At 42.0% G+C, this 16,518-nt stretch overlaps 1 protein-coding gene across 1 annotated transcript; it reads right to left on the bottom strand.

Moving 5' to 3' along the window:
- Window positions 1-163: 163 nt before the first annotated feature.
- Window positions 164-7,186, bottom strand: foxn4 (forkhead box N4). Its single transcript, XM_030737847.1, has 10 exons — window positions 6,950-7,186; window positions 6,235-6,350; window positions 3,907-4,073; window positions 2,615-2,727; window positions 2,410-2,520; window positions 2,204-2,331; window positions 2,002-2,098; window positions 1,709-1,916; window positions 1,198-1,590; window positions 164-1,100 (listed from the first exon to the last, which is right to left on the bottom strand). Exons 2-10 carry the CDS (start codon window positions 6,312-6,314, stop codon window positions 850-852), a joined length of 1,548 nt encoding a protein of 515 aa, XP_030593707.1. The 5' UTR covers window positions 6,315-6,350; window positions 6,950-7,186; the 3' UTR covers window positions 164-849.
- Between the last annotated feature and the right edge of the window lie 9,332 nt (window positions 7,187-16,518).

Genomic DNA, 16,518 nt, shown 5'->3' with positions numbered 1-16,518 from the left:
ACATAGACAGTAATTGCCAAAAACATCATTAAAGCCTTACCTGTGATTAAAACACCAGAAACACAAGCCATGACATTTCATTTGAATGTATCTTTGCTATGACTTGAATTTTACCAAAGGCTTTTCTTTAATAAATCTCACTGATGTATTTAAATATTGAGAAACTTTTTTTTTTTATTTACCCATTTGACTTTTATTAGTGAATGTAATATGCATCAGACCTTCAGAAATGTTAATCGGCGTGTAAAAGGATAATGTGTAAACTCTGGATTATCAGAAGCGTTGCCAGACCTTCGCATTTGGCAATGAGGCGGGTAAATGCAGTCAAAAAGCTTTTCTGTGGCGATAGCAGTTTGGAACATTCAAATATATACAGGAAAAGATTGATAGAGTCATTACTTTCTCCAGCTGTCTTTTTATAAATATAAATAAAACATCACAGCAAAAATGTCTAGCACAATACAACAGGCAAGAGAAAAGGGGGGAGCTACATTTATGGAAAGGCTTTAAAATGCAAAGTGAACAGTAGAAAAACTGGTGTATACTAACACTCATGTAATTCTCCACACAGTCATTGTTCTCATACAGGCTGTGAGTCTTCGCTTGGCAAAGCTAGATACTTGGAAGTCTTGCTCTCTCTTTCTTACAGTTGTCTCTTTATCAGGAGTTTTAGTTCTTAGTGAGCTTTTCCTGTGGACTGCCTGTGGAATGATTTTCAACACATTTCTTCAAGCGGTTCTCCAGGTTTTTAGCTCTTTTACTTTCAGTAGGACAAAGGAAATCAGCATTTAGGCTTTGATATCAGGCTTCTTCTAGAGCTGTCCAGAGATGTCAAAGAGTTTGGCTGGTTCAGAGCAGGGCAATAGGCTTGCTGTTAGCTGGTGCACTCATGTACTGGGAAGACAGGGCATCCTGGGAAGCGTAGGAGGTGTAGAGCCCTGTCACCTGCATGTCTGACAGCGGCAGGTTTGCTCCACTGGAGGCAGGAGGGAGGTTGGCTGTTCCCAAGTCACAGTCTGATAGTCGGAGAGGTGAGTTACTGAAGGTGCCTAAAGCATCTAGGTTAAAGCTGTCGTCCTTCATTTCTTCCCAAAGATTACCTGAACACATGGATGGAGGTGTTAGTGTACTGATCCAATGACATTGCTCTTATTGTGTAAACAGAAACCAAGCCTAACACATAGAAAAACTGTTTACCTTGCAGGGCAAAGTCCATGATGCTTGGGTCCAGAGCATCCACCTCTGTGTGCGTGTCACCTTGCATACTGTAGAAATCATCGGGGGGTTTGCTGGGCTGTTGGGTGAGCGGACTGTGGGATAGGTCAGGGACTGTGTGAAGAGGGGGAGTCTGCGCTGGGGCAGGGGACATGGGGGCCAATCGAGCCTGAGCCTGAAGCTGGGCCTGAAGCTGATGATGCTGGTGCATGGGTAAACATGGCAGAGACAGCGTGACTATAGGCTGAGGTTGCATCTGGGCTGGGACCGGCAGTGGGAGGCCAGTTGGACAGCTGGTCAGCCGGGTCATGCCCGGCTCTAAAGCCTTTCGTCTGCAGTTCTCTGGGCGATCTGTGATCAGTTTGTCCAACTCATCTGTAAGGACAAAGACAGACTGTCAGACCAAGCAAAAATGTAGCCTTGTCAGTTTTTGACAGACTTGTTGCCTCATTAAGTGTTTGACCTTTTACATCTAACAAAATATATTTCTGACCAGGGTTAGCCATGCTGCGCCGAATGGCTGGGAGGTCCTTGCGTTTCCACTTCTGCATCTCTTCTTCCATCTTGTCAATTTTGGCAGGGTTCAGTGCCCATAAACAGCCCTTACGGGAGGAGCTGCTTGTCTTGTTCTCCACCTTCTCAAAGCATTTGTTTAAGGAGAGGTTGTGTCTGACTGAATTCTTCCATCCATCAGGTGCAGTCTGCAGGCAAAGAGGTAGAGTCACGTTCTTTGTCTACATGCACTTTCTCTTTTATCCTTATCTCGTAATATTAAGAGTATAATACCTTAAAATAAGGAAAGTGTTCCTTCATAAAGCTATAGATCTCACTGACTGGGAGGCTGCCAGTTTTGCTGTTTTTCAGAGCCATGGCAATTAAACAGCTAAGGGGGGGAAAAACACACATTTGAAAGTTGCTTGAGGTATGAAAAGGAAATTCAGCTGCATATTTTTATTTTGTTTTAAGTAAGAGTGCTGAGAGTGCTGACCTGTAGGAGTAGATTGGCTTGGGGAAAGATTTCGGCTGCAGCTCCTGTTCTTGTGGAGCCAGGCGAGGTTGTGCAAATAAACTTTGGTTGTTGAAAGAGACATTGCTATAAAGCCCACCAGTTGTACACTAAGAGAGAAATAGGTGTGAATAACAAGGACCTTTTCACCATAAAATAAGTCTTTCCGTTAGCTCAGAGTGTAATACCTGCTGTCCAGTTTGGGTTATAGAGTACACCTGCTGAGATGTGGGTTGGTATACTGAGGTAGGGCACTGGTATCCTGGAGAAGGCAGCCCATTCATTGAGAATGGAGACATCTGGGAAATAAACATGGAGACAAGTGACCTTTTATATTAAAGTAAATGCCATCAAACATAAAATCCATTTTCTTACTCTGCTTTGAAAACTTACATTTCCACTGTGGGTGTTGATGATGTTGATTCCCAGAGGGCTGTGCTGCATGTTACTCTGAAGGTGGAGCATGGAGCCCTGACTTGTGGTCATAGTCATGTTGCTCAGCTGAGCTGTAAGGAGGAACAGGCAATGCAGAGAAATTCAATTTTAGCATGGCCCTTTTCATCCAGATATTGTGCCTATTAATTTTTTGGAAGATATTTGCTGCAACTAATTACAGTAAAATGGGTCTCGGTAGCGTTCATGCGATATATAAGAAGCTCAACAACAGCTTTTTCCATACCTCATAAAAATGGAATAAAAATGCATAAAGATGTGTAAATAATCATCCAACCAAGTTTTAAAAAATCCTCAACAAAACTAACAGTTTAATCACTAAAGCATTCTGCAATCATTTTATAGCAGGTATGACGTATTAAGAAGCAAAACTCTTTAAAATTTTCTTTATGTGACATTAAAGGGGGCTTATTACGCTTTTCCTCATTTTCTGCAACAGTGAACCAGTGAACCTATCTTTGGTGGATGTTCATATTAAACACGACCAAAGTTTCACATACAGAATGCAGGCTACTTTGCTCTAAACCCTTGCTGCTCTTGAGTCTTGACCATGATGTGGAGTGGACGGGATTTTTTCTTATACGTAGAGGAGGAGGTTGGGCTTACAAGCACTGTGTTCTGTTTGTCAGAGGCAGCCATTTAGAAGAAAGTGGGCTTTCAAAGGGGGGGGGGGGGGGGGGGGGGGGGGGTGGTCTTGAAGAAGAGATCAGAGCTTAAATCAGCTGGTTTTAGACAGAGGATGAACTGGGGGGGCTGCATCAAGCATAAGTAAAGATTATTCTTAAATGTGAACCATGCAAAGCTACCCTTGTGGATTCCCAGAATATGAGCCTAATAGAACCCTTTAAAAACAGAATTTAAGGATGCACATGTCATTTGCAGACTTTAGTCTTTTTTTTTTTTCTTCTTCTTTACATTGACATAGTGGCTGTCCTTGTTTAGTCCAGAACTGAAGGCTGAGAAAAAACTGACAGTTTAGACCTCATCAATTCTCACCATAGGTATGAAAGGTATGAAAACTCAAAGATGAACTACGTGTATTTCTGTGTTTATAGAATTACAAATGGCGAATTCCCAGTGGCAAAGAAAGCAACCTTGATCTTTTGGGGGAAATCCTCTCTTACTGTGTAAAGGAAACAAAGAACCAGGAGAATCCAATAGTCCTGATCCAGCCAATCAGAGAGTTTTATCTGATTTTTGAATGTTGCACTGTCCCCTCCCTGTCACCTTACCTGTCTGTTGCTCGAGCAAGCTGCCCTGGGAGGGCCCATTGCTGTGGCCTCTGCTATCAGCCATCTGCTGCAGCCGGGGCACATCCACAGAGGTGAGCCATGATAGAGACTGCAGATCCCCAGGGAGGTCCTCCTCCCTCAGTTGGGAGGGGTCCGTGGTCAGAAGCCTTCAAGAGGGGAGGGAAGGGGGGGGGGGTTTGCAGGGTTAACACGGCTGTCAGCACAGACACACACAGATCACAAGTGGAATTTAAATCTAAACACTCGATGCAACATCCTGTCCTTCAGACAAAACCTTTATAATGAGTCTGAATGTGGGGTACACAGAGATGAAAGCTTCTCAGTGAATGTGTATTAGCCATTGAGGATTTAACATAAGAAGATTACCTACAAGTGTTATTTAGCAGTGACAGTTTTAATCAACAATGAGGGAGTTAAATAAACTTCTCATTCAGAGTAAATCATCTGTTGACATTATCATGTTTTTTTTTTGCTTTTTTTAGTCAAGTGGGCACACTGATCTTTTATCCCTCACCTTTTAATTCTACCTTCTGCTGCTGTGCAAATAAAAAAAACCCAAAAACAAAACAAATAAAAAACCTTCAGCAAATTAATTTCACATAACTTACTTTTTTAATCAAAGAAGAGTTTTCAGCCAATCCTGTGATTAAATTTGAACTAAAAACTGGAGTAAATGCAGGTTTTCTGTTTGACCAGTGCACCGCCAGTACCAATCAACTTTCAGTTATTATGTCTTTTAAATGGCGAGCCCTGAAGAGAAAGAAAGAAAAGAGAGGAATCCTCTTGAATCCTCTCCAGTCTTCTCTGCACACACACTTACTGTGCAAGGGTTCAGTAATTGGGGTCGCTATGACAACACATACTATTCAGTTACTTTGTGGGTCTGTGGACAGTGCAGGAGTACCCCCCCCCCCCCCCCCCCCCCTCCCCAGTCCCTTCATTGACACACACCAAATCTCCTAATAAAAAAATCAACCCTGTGTCAGGTGACCACGGTCTCGCCTTAGCCATTGGCTGAATCATAAGTAAACAACGCAAGAGATCGTTTGAAACATGGGACAGCAGCACATGTTGCCTGCAACAGTTGGCCCTGTCTACTGAAAAATGATCACCTATTGTGTCCTAAACGACAAATCTGCCCAGTGGCACGTGGCTCCATTGTCTTCTCCAGACCCTTCCTTGATTGTCTCTGTCATTTCTTTTCTTTACCCGCCCTTGCATTAATCTGTTGGAATGACAGCCCTCACATAAGAGGGACAAATAGGATGCCATCTGCTTCCCTGTCCCTTTCCAGCCTCTAACCCCCCCCCCCCCCCCCCCCCCCCCAAACCCCCTCCATCATCCCCCTGCATCCCCGCCTTAACAGGGAAATCAACAGAGCCTCAGGCCAGAGGGGGTGCAAGTATAGTTTGAGGTCAGGGCTCTGTCGGCCGTCTGCATGAGTGACATCATTACGGCCAAGAATCAGCAGCACACATTGTCAAACACCTTGCATCCACATCTACTAGATTTAATGAAGTGAACCTTTCTTTGTCCCTTTTTTTGTCACTCCTGAAGAACTGCAGAAACAACAAAAGATGTATCAGCAACTTCCGTAGCTGGTCTTCTGCACTTTTTCTTGAAAAATATATTTCCTACAATCATCCATCATAAGTGGAGAACAAACACAACCCCAAAAACATAGAATCGATGACACACTTGGGGCATCCCCTCTTCCCCCTTTTCTGTCACTAGCTGAGCACAGAAAATGTTCACTGATGCAAAACATGTTGAGCTGGTGTTTCCATCTATCATCCAAGTCTTTCCAGAAATTCAACATCAATACTGTGCCTTCCCCCCTCCCTTCCTTCCTCCCTCCTTTTCTAATTGGGAGCCACTTGTGCACACTGGTGACCCAGAGCGCCCCATCTCCCCCTGAGCTGGCAAACCAAGAGGTTCAGGCTCTCCGTGCGCCGACAGCGGGAGTGTAAACAGAGCTGATGGTTTCTGACAGATCCATTCAGACTGAAAATCATTTATTCTTTGGGATTTTGCCCCTCTCTCCTTCTTCATGCACCCCCCCCCCCCCCCCCCCCCCCCCCCCGCACAAAAAGAGCTGTCCATCCACCACTGGATTAAGCATAGTGTGCTAGAGAGTTTGTTGCACAACAATTTCAACACCTTAATGTGTCTGATTCATAAAAATATGTATTTTATCTATTAAGGACACTCAGTTGTTTTATATTAAAAAGAAAAACACCACATCGTTTTTGGACTAAAGTTTTGTTAACAGTTTGTCCTAATATAGCTGAGGATGTTTTGTCCTACCTGTAATCCTGTGGAGATGGATGATGTCCTGCATTCTCAGTTATTCCTGACATCCTGGAAGTTATTCCGCCTTCTATCATTTCCTGGGATATGTAGTATCTCTGCAGTAAAATAGTCTTTTAAAAAATTAAAAAAAAAAGCACACTTTTTAGTTTATGCCCTCTGTGACTCTTCTATTTTTCAATAAGCAAGCTATGCAGACATAACAATTTTAATATAGAAAATATTGCTTAAAATATAAGTAAAGGAAGATGGTAAAAAAAAAAACCCGTGCAATTATAGAAAATTGAAAGTGGCTCCATTTAAACAAAAACAAACATTTTAAAGCTTAATTTAAAGTTAAATAAGCATTTAATACAATAATAAACAAATGCATAAAATTCACGTTTGTCATCGGGATGCCTTTGATGCAGCTGAATCCCATTTTACTGTTTGGATCTTTTGATCCCTTCTCACTAACCAGGCTACACGGTGAAAAATATAGAGATTAGGCTGTTTATGCCCTACTGTGCTTTTGTACTGTGTGCTTTATTAAGCACACAGTACAAATGTTTTTCATCGTAGTTTCAGTCTACATTTAAATGGCTAATTACTAATCCAGCTATAGAAATTACTGTTACACACTAAAAATGGTTGAAATGACAGCTGGTTTCACGAAACTAACAATCCGACAAAGACTGTGATGCTGAAAGAGAGAAATCCCGAAAAGAATCACCTGTTTTTGGTTGATACTGAAGAATGTGAGAGTCGCTGCTGAGCCCCTGTACTGTATTGCACTCTATTCTCCAAAACCGTTTTTAAATTTCCCTCTCTGGAGCTGTCCAGCTCTCTGTCATGCGCAGTAGAGACTTCAGGGACGCTCCCACTGATCCGGGGGGCAGGATCCCGTGAGTTTGACAGCTGTTGTTAATGCAGTGTCTCTTACAAGCCCTTATAACAGCCACACTCCCAACAGCAAGTGCTTAATTGGCAAGGTGGAGATTTTATTTTCTCTGTTTCTGTGGATTTTTGTGCGGTCCTGGTGCGCTGCTTCCTACATCCATCAGCAGTCAAACACACGTTTGTTCCATTAAAAGTCAGGCCGTACTCCATTCAGACACTGTAGTCTTCTCATTGAATAATTATTGAACAGATGAGACGATGTTTAAAACGGAGGAAACCCGTCTGTCTTACGCAGCCCCTGTGCGCTTGTTGCTCCGGTGGCACACAGGTGCCCTCAGTGCGTCTTAATAAAACAAAACACACCAATTCAGGCCTGAATCCTCTTCAGCTTATTTAGAATAGTATAAAAAATATTTAGTGTTTTCAAATATTTGATTCCAACTAAATTCACAACACACCAAAATTAAACAAACAAATAAAAAAAGAATAATCATCAAATGTCCATTTCGCTCCACCTGTCCTCCTGCAAGGTTATTCCCACTGACTCCTTCGTTCGGGTCTTAAGACGCTGTGAGGCTCTGCTTGTGGTGGCATCTGTGTATGTGAGTGTGAACTTTTTTTTTTTTTTTATTGGGAAGTACTTGTAGATAATTTGCTTCCCGCTGCTGTGGCCGCGTCCTGCTCCCCTCGGCAGTGGGAAAAAGACCCGGGGAGGCGGGTAGGGAGGGCAGGGGCTGCAGCAGGAGGCGGCAAACGCTCACACTTGTCTGGAGAGCAAGTCCACTTACAAAAAAGAAAAGCCCTCTGGCATGCACAGTTCTGTCTTGGTCTGGTAACGTGTTCCAACATACCTGAGTCCATACATCGCTGAAGATGAACTGTAATTACAGAGGGCCGTTTTACTGAGTTCTGTGCATGATGAAAAATAAATTCTATATATGTATATAAACTTTATAACTTTGCCTATTTTGAGAAAATATTTGTGTCTCGAACATCTTAACTCTTTCTCTGTCAGGCATGGCTCTTTATACCAGGGTTCAGTTTGAGACCAGGTTGAGATTAAACTGCCGGCGGAAATTAAAGGGGAATTCCTTAAAGTCTGCAGGGAGACAGCAGTGGGCCTATCAGCCCCATGGGACTCTACAGATGGTAAATCTGCCTGTCACAATAGGCACAATCAATGATTACATGCATGAACGTAACGGACAAAAACAAGACCATCCTCAGAGGGCAGATCTTGTAGGTCCTAAAGCCCGTGGGTTTATGGATGTGGAAACAGGGGGACGTCCACAAGGCAAGGTGCGCTCAAACTGTGTGAATACTGCCAGGCTACGACGCTAGATTACAGTCTGAACTTTGGAATCAAGCACTGCCAACAGCTGATGTTGGATGATATTCTACAAACACCTCACTACATCTGCAACTGTTTGTATTATGACTGTAATTTCAGTATTTTTTCCCCCCACCAAAATTGGCAAAGAAATTCTCAGACATAGAGATTTTATTCTTTTAAGTTTGGTAAGCAAGCAAGCTTAGAACCTCATTATGGAGACATTTCATTATTTTCTGTTGATTAAATTATTCGTCACACTGATGAAAATGCAGTTTTATTGATTAGTCTTTACTCAGTGCTGCACAGTCTGGTGCATTAGCTGTTCAGGAAGTGACTGTCTGAGGTCTGCAGACAAAGCCCTGGCTAGTAAAGTTAGTAGTTTCTAAAACTGAAACTTGTAGTAAAAATGTTCACCTTTTAAGACAAAATAAAAGAACATTCACATTAAATTATAATACCTGCACCAAATCTACACTTCTTATTCTTTAATCTAAGTCCACACACTGATCAATTTCATGTCACCAGGTGATGCAGTTGGCTTTTGTACCCTGCAACTGCAGGGTTCTTGAGATTGCAAAGTTTTCTGGTCAGCCCAGAGTTTTGGAGTTATGAGAGACCACTGCCCAGTGTAAGGTTAATGTGATATCTGCCCCAAATCAACAGTACTAGTAAAGGTTAATCCACCAGTAAGTGCAAGCTCTTTAATCAAAATGATTTTTATTATACTAAAATATATCTATTGTTGTTATCCGTGAACTTTCAAATTTACTGTTTTCTAAAAAAAGCAGAAAAAATAGTAGAGCACATCATTATTCTTTGATTAAGATGCCAAATTAAAGGTAATAAAGGTATTTGCTTGCATCCCTAAACAGAAAAAAATAGTTTTAGTGATTGAATGTTATGACTCATTAATTTATGAGTTCTCAGAATATGTTGGGCATAAAAATGTGAACTCATAAATAAATATATGACATTAATTAATACAATATTTGTGTTTTAATAATTATGGTCTAATGAATTTGTTAAGGACTGTAGTTCTCAGATGAAAAACCTAATGTTTATTTTATTTTTTTAAATACTGACAAGTTTATATGTTGTTTTTTTTTTTGTGGTCTTCACAGCCACAGGTTAAAATATAATTCCTCTGAAACTTGCAGTATTAATTTTCAACTTAATATAACCCAGCTGTGCAGATTATTCACAGTTTGCTGCATGGGTAACTGGTTCTTCTGTGACAAATACAACTTAACATGCAAAACACAAGGAAGCTCTCCTGAATTGCATCATCAGAAAAGACCTCAAACAACACTCCTGAGCGTCTTTATTTATTTATTATGAAATTTTAAAATCTGGTCAAAAGTAAATGTCCTGGCAGTATCCCCATCACGCCATGCTATGGCAGTATTGCTTTTCAAGTTTGTGGGTTTTTTTCAGCAGCTACCATTTCAGGTGCAGAATTTTTTTTTTTTTCCATTTAAGGCTCTGACTCGTTTCAGCTGTTTCCCTTGGTGTTGTTTTGTTCTTGCATTTTCCTTGTGTTTGCTGGATAAAAATAAGGTGTTGTCTTATTCCTCTCTGTTCACCTGTGCTTGCCTTTTAATGGTGATATTAGTAAAATGTTGATTCTTAGCTAAAGGCAGTGACCTGTGGGCACCGCTGAGGCTGTGACCTAGCTCTGTGTGATACATTCAGACTCAGTGCTGCTAATGGCACAAGGACTCCCTGGAGCTCAGGGACTCAGAGCAAATGCTTTTCTCTCTTGTGCCTGTTCAGGAGTAATGGGGAAACAATGAGATCACGGCCTGATGGTTGGCCTTGTTTGTAGCCTGTGTTTTTGTCTTGCACCAAGTGTTTACTCAAAACACATCAGCTCCTCTGAGAACGAGGTCAGCTCACCCCTCTAATCGCCTCTACAAGCAGAGACTCAGTGTCCCCCAGAAGAGCATACTACCCAGAGTGACCCTCTGGCCATACAGAGGAAGTGGTTGTCAGCCACACTTAGCCAAGGAGCGACATCAGTGTCCTGCCAAAGACTTTGTTTTCCCACTAAAGCTTCACAACCTGGATGGAGCAGAGTGCCTAGGATGCCAGGCTTTGGGTTGTCTTGTCAAAGGTCATCAGTTAGAGATTAAATATTATACTTTTTGTTTTTAAAGATAACCTTTAGGGACATTTTATGCCTTTGTTTGAGAAAGCAGGGGAGAGAGGGAGGAAACAAGGGTCAGAGACACCACAAATGGTTTTGCCAGCCAATAATCACTGCTCAGAGGTCAATCTCTGTGTGATATTGGTATTTTTTATTTTATTTTATATTTTCTTTTGCCACCACTTCATTATACATGGAGACTACTTCCTGAAACATTTGTGAAAGAATGGGTCGCTCTCAGGAGCTCAGTGAATTCCAGCGTGATAGGATGCCAACTGTGCAACAAGTCCAGTCATGAAATTTCCTCACTACTAAATATTCTGCAGCCAACTGTTAGTGGTATTATAGCAAAGTGGGAATGACAGCTTCATGGAATGGGTTTCCATGGCTGAGCAGCTCCATCCAAGCTTTACATCACCAAGCACAATGCAAAGTGTTGGATGCAATGGTGTAAAGCACGCTGCTACTGGACTCTAGAGCAGTGGAGACGTGTTCTCTGGAGTGGTTAATCACACTTCTCCATCTGGCAATCTGATGGAGGATTCTGGGTTTGGTGGTTGCCAGGAGAGCGGTAGTTGTCTGACTGCAATGTGCCAAGTGTAAAGTTTGGTGGAGGGGGGATTATGGTGTGGGGCTGTTTTTCAGAAGTTGGGCTTGACCCCTTCCAGTGAAAGGAACTCTTAATGCTTCAGCATACCAAGACATTTTGGACAATTTGATGCTCCCAACTTTGTGGGAACAGTTTGGGGATGGCCCCTTCCTGTTCCAGTATGACTGTGTACCAGTGCACAAAGCAAGGATGGGATGAATTAAAGTGAAGACTGTGAACCAGGCCTTCTCATCCAGCATCAGTGTCTGACTTCACAAATACGCTTCTGGAAGAATGGTCAAAAATTCCCATAAACACACTCTTAAACCTTGTGGAAGAAGAGCTGAAGCTCTTCATCCACTTTTTCTGCTTTGTGGACAATTTTAGCTGTTATACATTAATTATATTCATAATGATAGTTTTTCTTACTTTAAGTAGTTTTTCCAATGCAAGAGTTTTATTTCTGTTGAGTAATTCCACAATATCTAGTTTTACATAGGTGAAATATCTGAATAGTTTATCTACCACTGACGTACTTCATAATAATGGATTTTTAAATATCAACCATCTGTTTGCATTTGGCTGAACAAAGGAAAGATTAAGCTGCAGCGGATGTTTCATGCACTGACAGAGTATTGGTTAATACTGGTCAATCACAAATTCCCCTGCAGCTCAAGCCACACCATCTTTTTCTCTCCTGCACAGCAGGTGACTTCTCCAGACAGACTGCTGGACCCCCCCCCCCCCCAAAAAAAGTCCTGCTGTCCTCAAGGATCACATTTTTTAATTGACCTTGAGGGACCTGTGTCACCACCAAAGCCTCTGGTCTGAGATGAGGTCAAGCCTTTTTAATGCCCTAAAGGGGTAAAGATAGAGCAAAAGTCCTCTTCTTTTTCATAGCTGATTGAGTGCGAAAGAGCCAAGTTTCCAAAAGAGCTTTTCTTAAGCTTTTATGTGGCACAGCCAGCACGTGATGCAGCCCCTATGGATGGCAGTCAGACAAGTCAAGTTTTATGCATTGCATTTAGCCTCTGCGGTGACCTTTCCTGGTGAAAAAATGTAAAGTGTCAAGTGTAATGCAATTAGATAATTAAAGGTACATTAAAGAAGAGAAAAGAATCAGAAATAACAATAATAAATGAGTTATAATGATGTTACTCATTCTTCTCGGTTTTTAAGACAAACAAAAGTAATGTTTACTACTAATAATTTACACTATATTGCAATGGGTGTATGAAATAACCTCACTGACCCAGAATTTTAGGACCAAAGTAATGACGGGGCCCAGCGTTCGTTACGCTGCTCTGAAAAATTAGAATAATGGACTGTGAAAGAAGGAGGAATCCAAAGAAAAGGACGGGGGAAGAAAGAAGGTATTTGAGAAAAGAGGAATAGGAAGAGCGAGAGAGAGGAAAAAAAAGGGAGGAGAACAGTGAAATGGACACAAAATAAGAAGAAGAAGAGGAGAGAGAGAGGGGGGCAGCAGTGGTGTTATCATCAGCTCTCATTCTCAGCATGGAATCTATAATGGGAAAATCAACCTCTCTGACTCCTGTGTAATTGGATTTGCCGCGTCTCGTGCTGAATCAGAGCCCAGTGGGTAGCACAAAGCTTGTTAAGATTGGACAAGCATTGCTGGGCCGAGGAAAGGTGGGGCAACGGCAGAGGTAACCTTGACAACTTTTCTGTAGTGGAGAGTGAATAATTCAATATGTTGAACACTCAACTGGTCACACATTACAGCCACTTGACTGAAAGCTTTCCAAACATTAATCAGTTCATAAATGTGGTGAAACCTGAGCTTTTCTCACATTTAGGTCATCAGAGCAGAGAAAATGGACACCTGTGTTACCTTGGGAGAGGTGTGTTTTTATAACACTGGTTACTAGGTTACAGAGGTAAATGCATTATGAGTCACACCTGGCCTGGCCACAAGAAGTTGCGGCTACTTTAGGACATGGCAAATTTTTTGCAGAAGAAGACATAGTATTTGCACAAACTTATGATTCCTCGACTAAATCCATACTTCCACTCAGCAGTGTATATCCACTGGATGAAGTGTAATTTGATTTTTAAGCCAGCTGGCGGGCTTTGCTTTAAAGGGGATGGCTATGAATTGCAATTCCCACAGGTCAACTCAACTCATTGAGCTTTTTTTTGTTTTCGCTCATATCCTGCCAATTTAACTCTTTCAACTTTCCAATACAGGTGAAAACGCAATCAAACTCAGGTCATCTCAATTCTATCATCTTTAATTATAGGTGCTGATAATTGTTTTCACTGAGGCAAAAAAAAAGTGTTAATTGCATTTGGGCATCAGCCTGGTACCATTTTACAAAAGCACAAACACAATCAACACCAGCAGCTTAGGCTGCAGCTCAAAAAGCAGTGGTGCTCCCCTAAGTAACATTGTGATACGTCATGATTAGTCTATAACGTTCCCACCTAATCAAAGATCAGTAACGAGACCCGGCCCGTGCCAGCTAGAAGAATGGGGCCTTTTTGCTGTTGGTAATGATGTAATGGAGCTTAGATGGAGGAAAAAAGAGAACGAGTCACAGAGAAGAAAGAGAGAGGGAAAGGAGGGATGGCTGGATCGGTATAGTTTGGATCTTGTTTCTGCATTGTTATGTTACACTCAGTAGAGCAGTAGATACCCAGGTAAACACTGAATAAGATCTCTCTGTCCCTCCACCTACCACAACATGAATGATTAAGTACACAGCCCACAGTGCCCTGTGCCTGGTTAAAGATGATGTGGAGAAACACATCAGCTTCAGCATCACCATCATGGTACTGCCACAGCAATGAGCTACGAGTCAACTGTGTTTTTTCTACTTGCATTATAGAGTCTTGACCTTTGGCAGCTAGCTGTCAAGAACCCAGTCCTTCACCGATTACTTCCATGCAAGCAGACACAGGAGGACACACTGTTTTTGTCCAACTTCAGTTGAAGGACGGGCATTATTTCACTTTGGATCCTCGCTGAGTTTCTGCACCTGGCTGCAGCATAATACAGCTTCACAATGCAGGTTTGACTTTTCTTTTATGCTGTAAAATTCTTGTGTGTTCTATTCATCACAAGTAGCTTTATAGCTCAGAGTAAAATTCGGTGCTGTGAGGGGTGTTGAGACCTGGGTGTTATTTTTCACAATCACCTAACAACTGAGATGATTGATTAATCTTAATCTTTGCAAAAAGGTGTCAAATATCAGTTTTTCTTTCTTTCTTTCCTTTTTAAACTGGGGGTTATGCGCTGTACAAAGGATGGCCTGGGAGCATTGTTATCCATGAAGCTTTAGAGGTGCTGGTAGAAAGATCTGGTTACTGTCCAGTTGAGTCAGGTATCCATTGTACCTTCATATTCAACATCCAGATCTGACAGTGGTATTACTCATCTCATCTCATCTTGGTCAGAAAGAAAAGTCTTGCTACAAGATGCTTTCAGGAACGAGGGCTGTTGTGAGATGAAACTGTGCTGAGCCAACAAGAAGTATCACTGTGGTTAAGTGGAGATGTTGTTTACTGTATTTTAAATAATCAATCCTCTTTAAAGGGGAGATAACTTTTCCTCTTAGTTGGTAAATTGTCTTAGCAGCTACTCACTCCCTCATCTAAAGATACCTCCTTTTCTCACACGGATGAGGTCACTGTCTCAGGCAACACTGACACTCTAGACCAAGATGAGGGAGCATCTCTTAATTAAAATACAATTAGTTGCACTCTGAGGTAGCAAAGCAATTCACCTGATCTGACAGTGAGTTTAAGGATTCATTACATAATCCTTCTTTCCGCTGTGCCTCAGATTGTGCTGCCTGTTGTTTAATTATATGTATGTAGTTAATCTGTTTCATATATATATATATGGAAAGCGAGAGAGAAAGAGTTATAAATAACACAAGCATGAGGAGAATGCTTTCAATAATTAGGTGCTTCTTTCAGCTCAGACTCTTAAGGGTTTAGCCTTTCTTGCACAGTGTCATTAGAAACGCTCCAGCTTGCTGCAGACAGCTTTCTTAAAAAGAAATACCTGCAGAACACCAAAGGAAGCCTGAATAGAGACCAGCAGACCTTTAGATTTGGTCTAAAAAATCTAAAACATTAGCATTATTATCATGGCTGAATGCAGTAATCCTTCTCTTGACAGGAGCTTATCTGTTCATGTTATTACTTGTAATACTGTATGGCAGATCTCTAAGTCACGCTGTCCCAGCACATTGTCTGCTTGTGCTGCACTGAGAGAAGTTTGTTCCCATGAAAGAAGGGGGTGTCACAGATACCCCACACCAGCACCACTACCATCACAGTGCCAGATTGATTCTGACGTCCCAAAAAGGGTTCCTTCAATGATATTGTTCACCTGTCTCATTGGCTTAAAGTGGGTGGGTGGGTGGGTGGGGGTTTATTGGTGGGGACACGGGGTAAGGGGTATTGTTGCGGAGAGGGGTGAGAGGACAGGGGGTCGGGGCTGACAGGTGGAGAAAAAAAAAAAACCTCTCTCATCTGACTAGCCTCCTCTATCCTTCTATGAGGCCCCGTATGAGCAAAGTAATGAAGTCCAAATTACAGCACAAGATTGCTAAGAACAAGCCTCTATTGTTTGCCCCCGGGGCACACTAAAGCACACTAAATGAGTGTCACAGCAAGCAGCGGGGCATAGACCGTTACTGCACTATTTAGTCTGTCCTGTTGTCTCAAGACAGCCCTGTTTCAGAGGTTCTCAGATCAGACAAATACGGCTCCCCTCCTCCCCCTCTCCTTTGCCTTTGCCCTTCCTCTGTACAGCGAACCCCTCCCCAACTCCTCACCCCAAAATAGGCCAAATCTCCTCTATTGTGTTTCGACTGCCTAGTGTGAAATTCACTGTGACGTTAAATGTTTTCTAATGAATAATTACTGAATGGATATGCAGGGGGAATATGTGTAATGGATTGTAGACTGCATTTTAAAGACGTCTTTTTTGTCTCTGCTCCGTGGTATTTACAGGACAAAAACACTCGGCCTTTCTCAGAAGAAATGAGGGCCATAGGCGGAGGATAGAGGCAGTGGAGGGGATGGGCGGGTGGGAGAAGGAGGACTTTGTGTCAATTAGATCCAATGGATTATCTTTTTTAATGTTTTACAGAGAGAGCTGAGAATCAAAGGACTTCTGCTTCCAAAGGAGAGAGAGAGAGAGAAAAAGAAAATACAAAACCAACAAAAGCTGTGAAAACCTTTGGTCCAAGTGTTGGTGCTGCGAATGCAAAACAGATTGGTGGAATTTTTCCCACTACGCTTCTTAAATGTGCCGCTGTTTCGGGCTCCCCAAGTCCATTTGCACAGTGTGTTGTGTTT

Source organism: Archocentrus centrarchus, chromosome 9, assembly GCF_007364275.1.
Source record: "Archocentrus centrarchus isolate MPI-CPG fArcCen1 chromosome 9, fArcCen1, whole genome shotgun sequence".
In the NCBI taxonomy this organism is placed as follows: domain Eukaryota; kingdom Metazoa; phylum Chordata; class Actinopteri; order Cichliformes; family Cichlidae; genus Archocentrus; species Archocentrus centrarchus.
The sequence above is the reverse complement of the archived record's forward strand: the minus strand, read 5'-3'. Positions and strand labels throughout refer to the sequence as shown.

Bases quoted from the DNA above. Each gene is read 5' to 3' on its own strand.
- foxn4 (XM_030737847.1), bottom strand. From the start codon at position 6,314: ATGATAGAAGGCGGAATAACTTCCAGGATGTCAGGAATAACTGAGAAT. The intron at 2,728-3,906 runs GTAAGGTGACAG...TCCTCCTTACAG, and splicing joins CTTGCTCGAGCAACAGACAG to CTCAGCTGAGCAACATGACT. The intron at 2,332-2,409 runs GTATTACACTCT...TTTCTCTCTTAG, and splicing joins TAACCCAAACTGGACAGCAG to TGTACAACTGGTGGGCTTTA.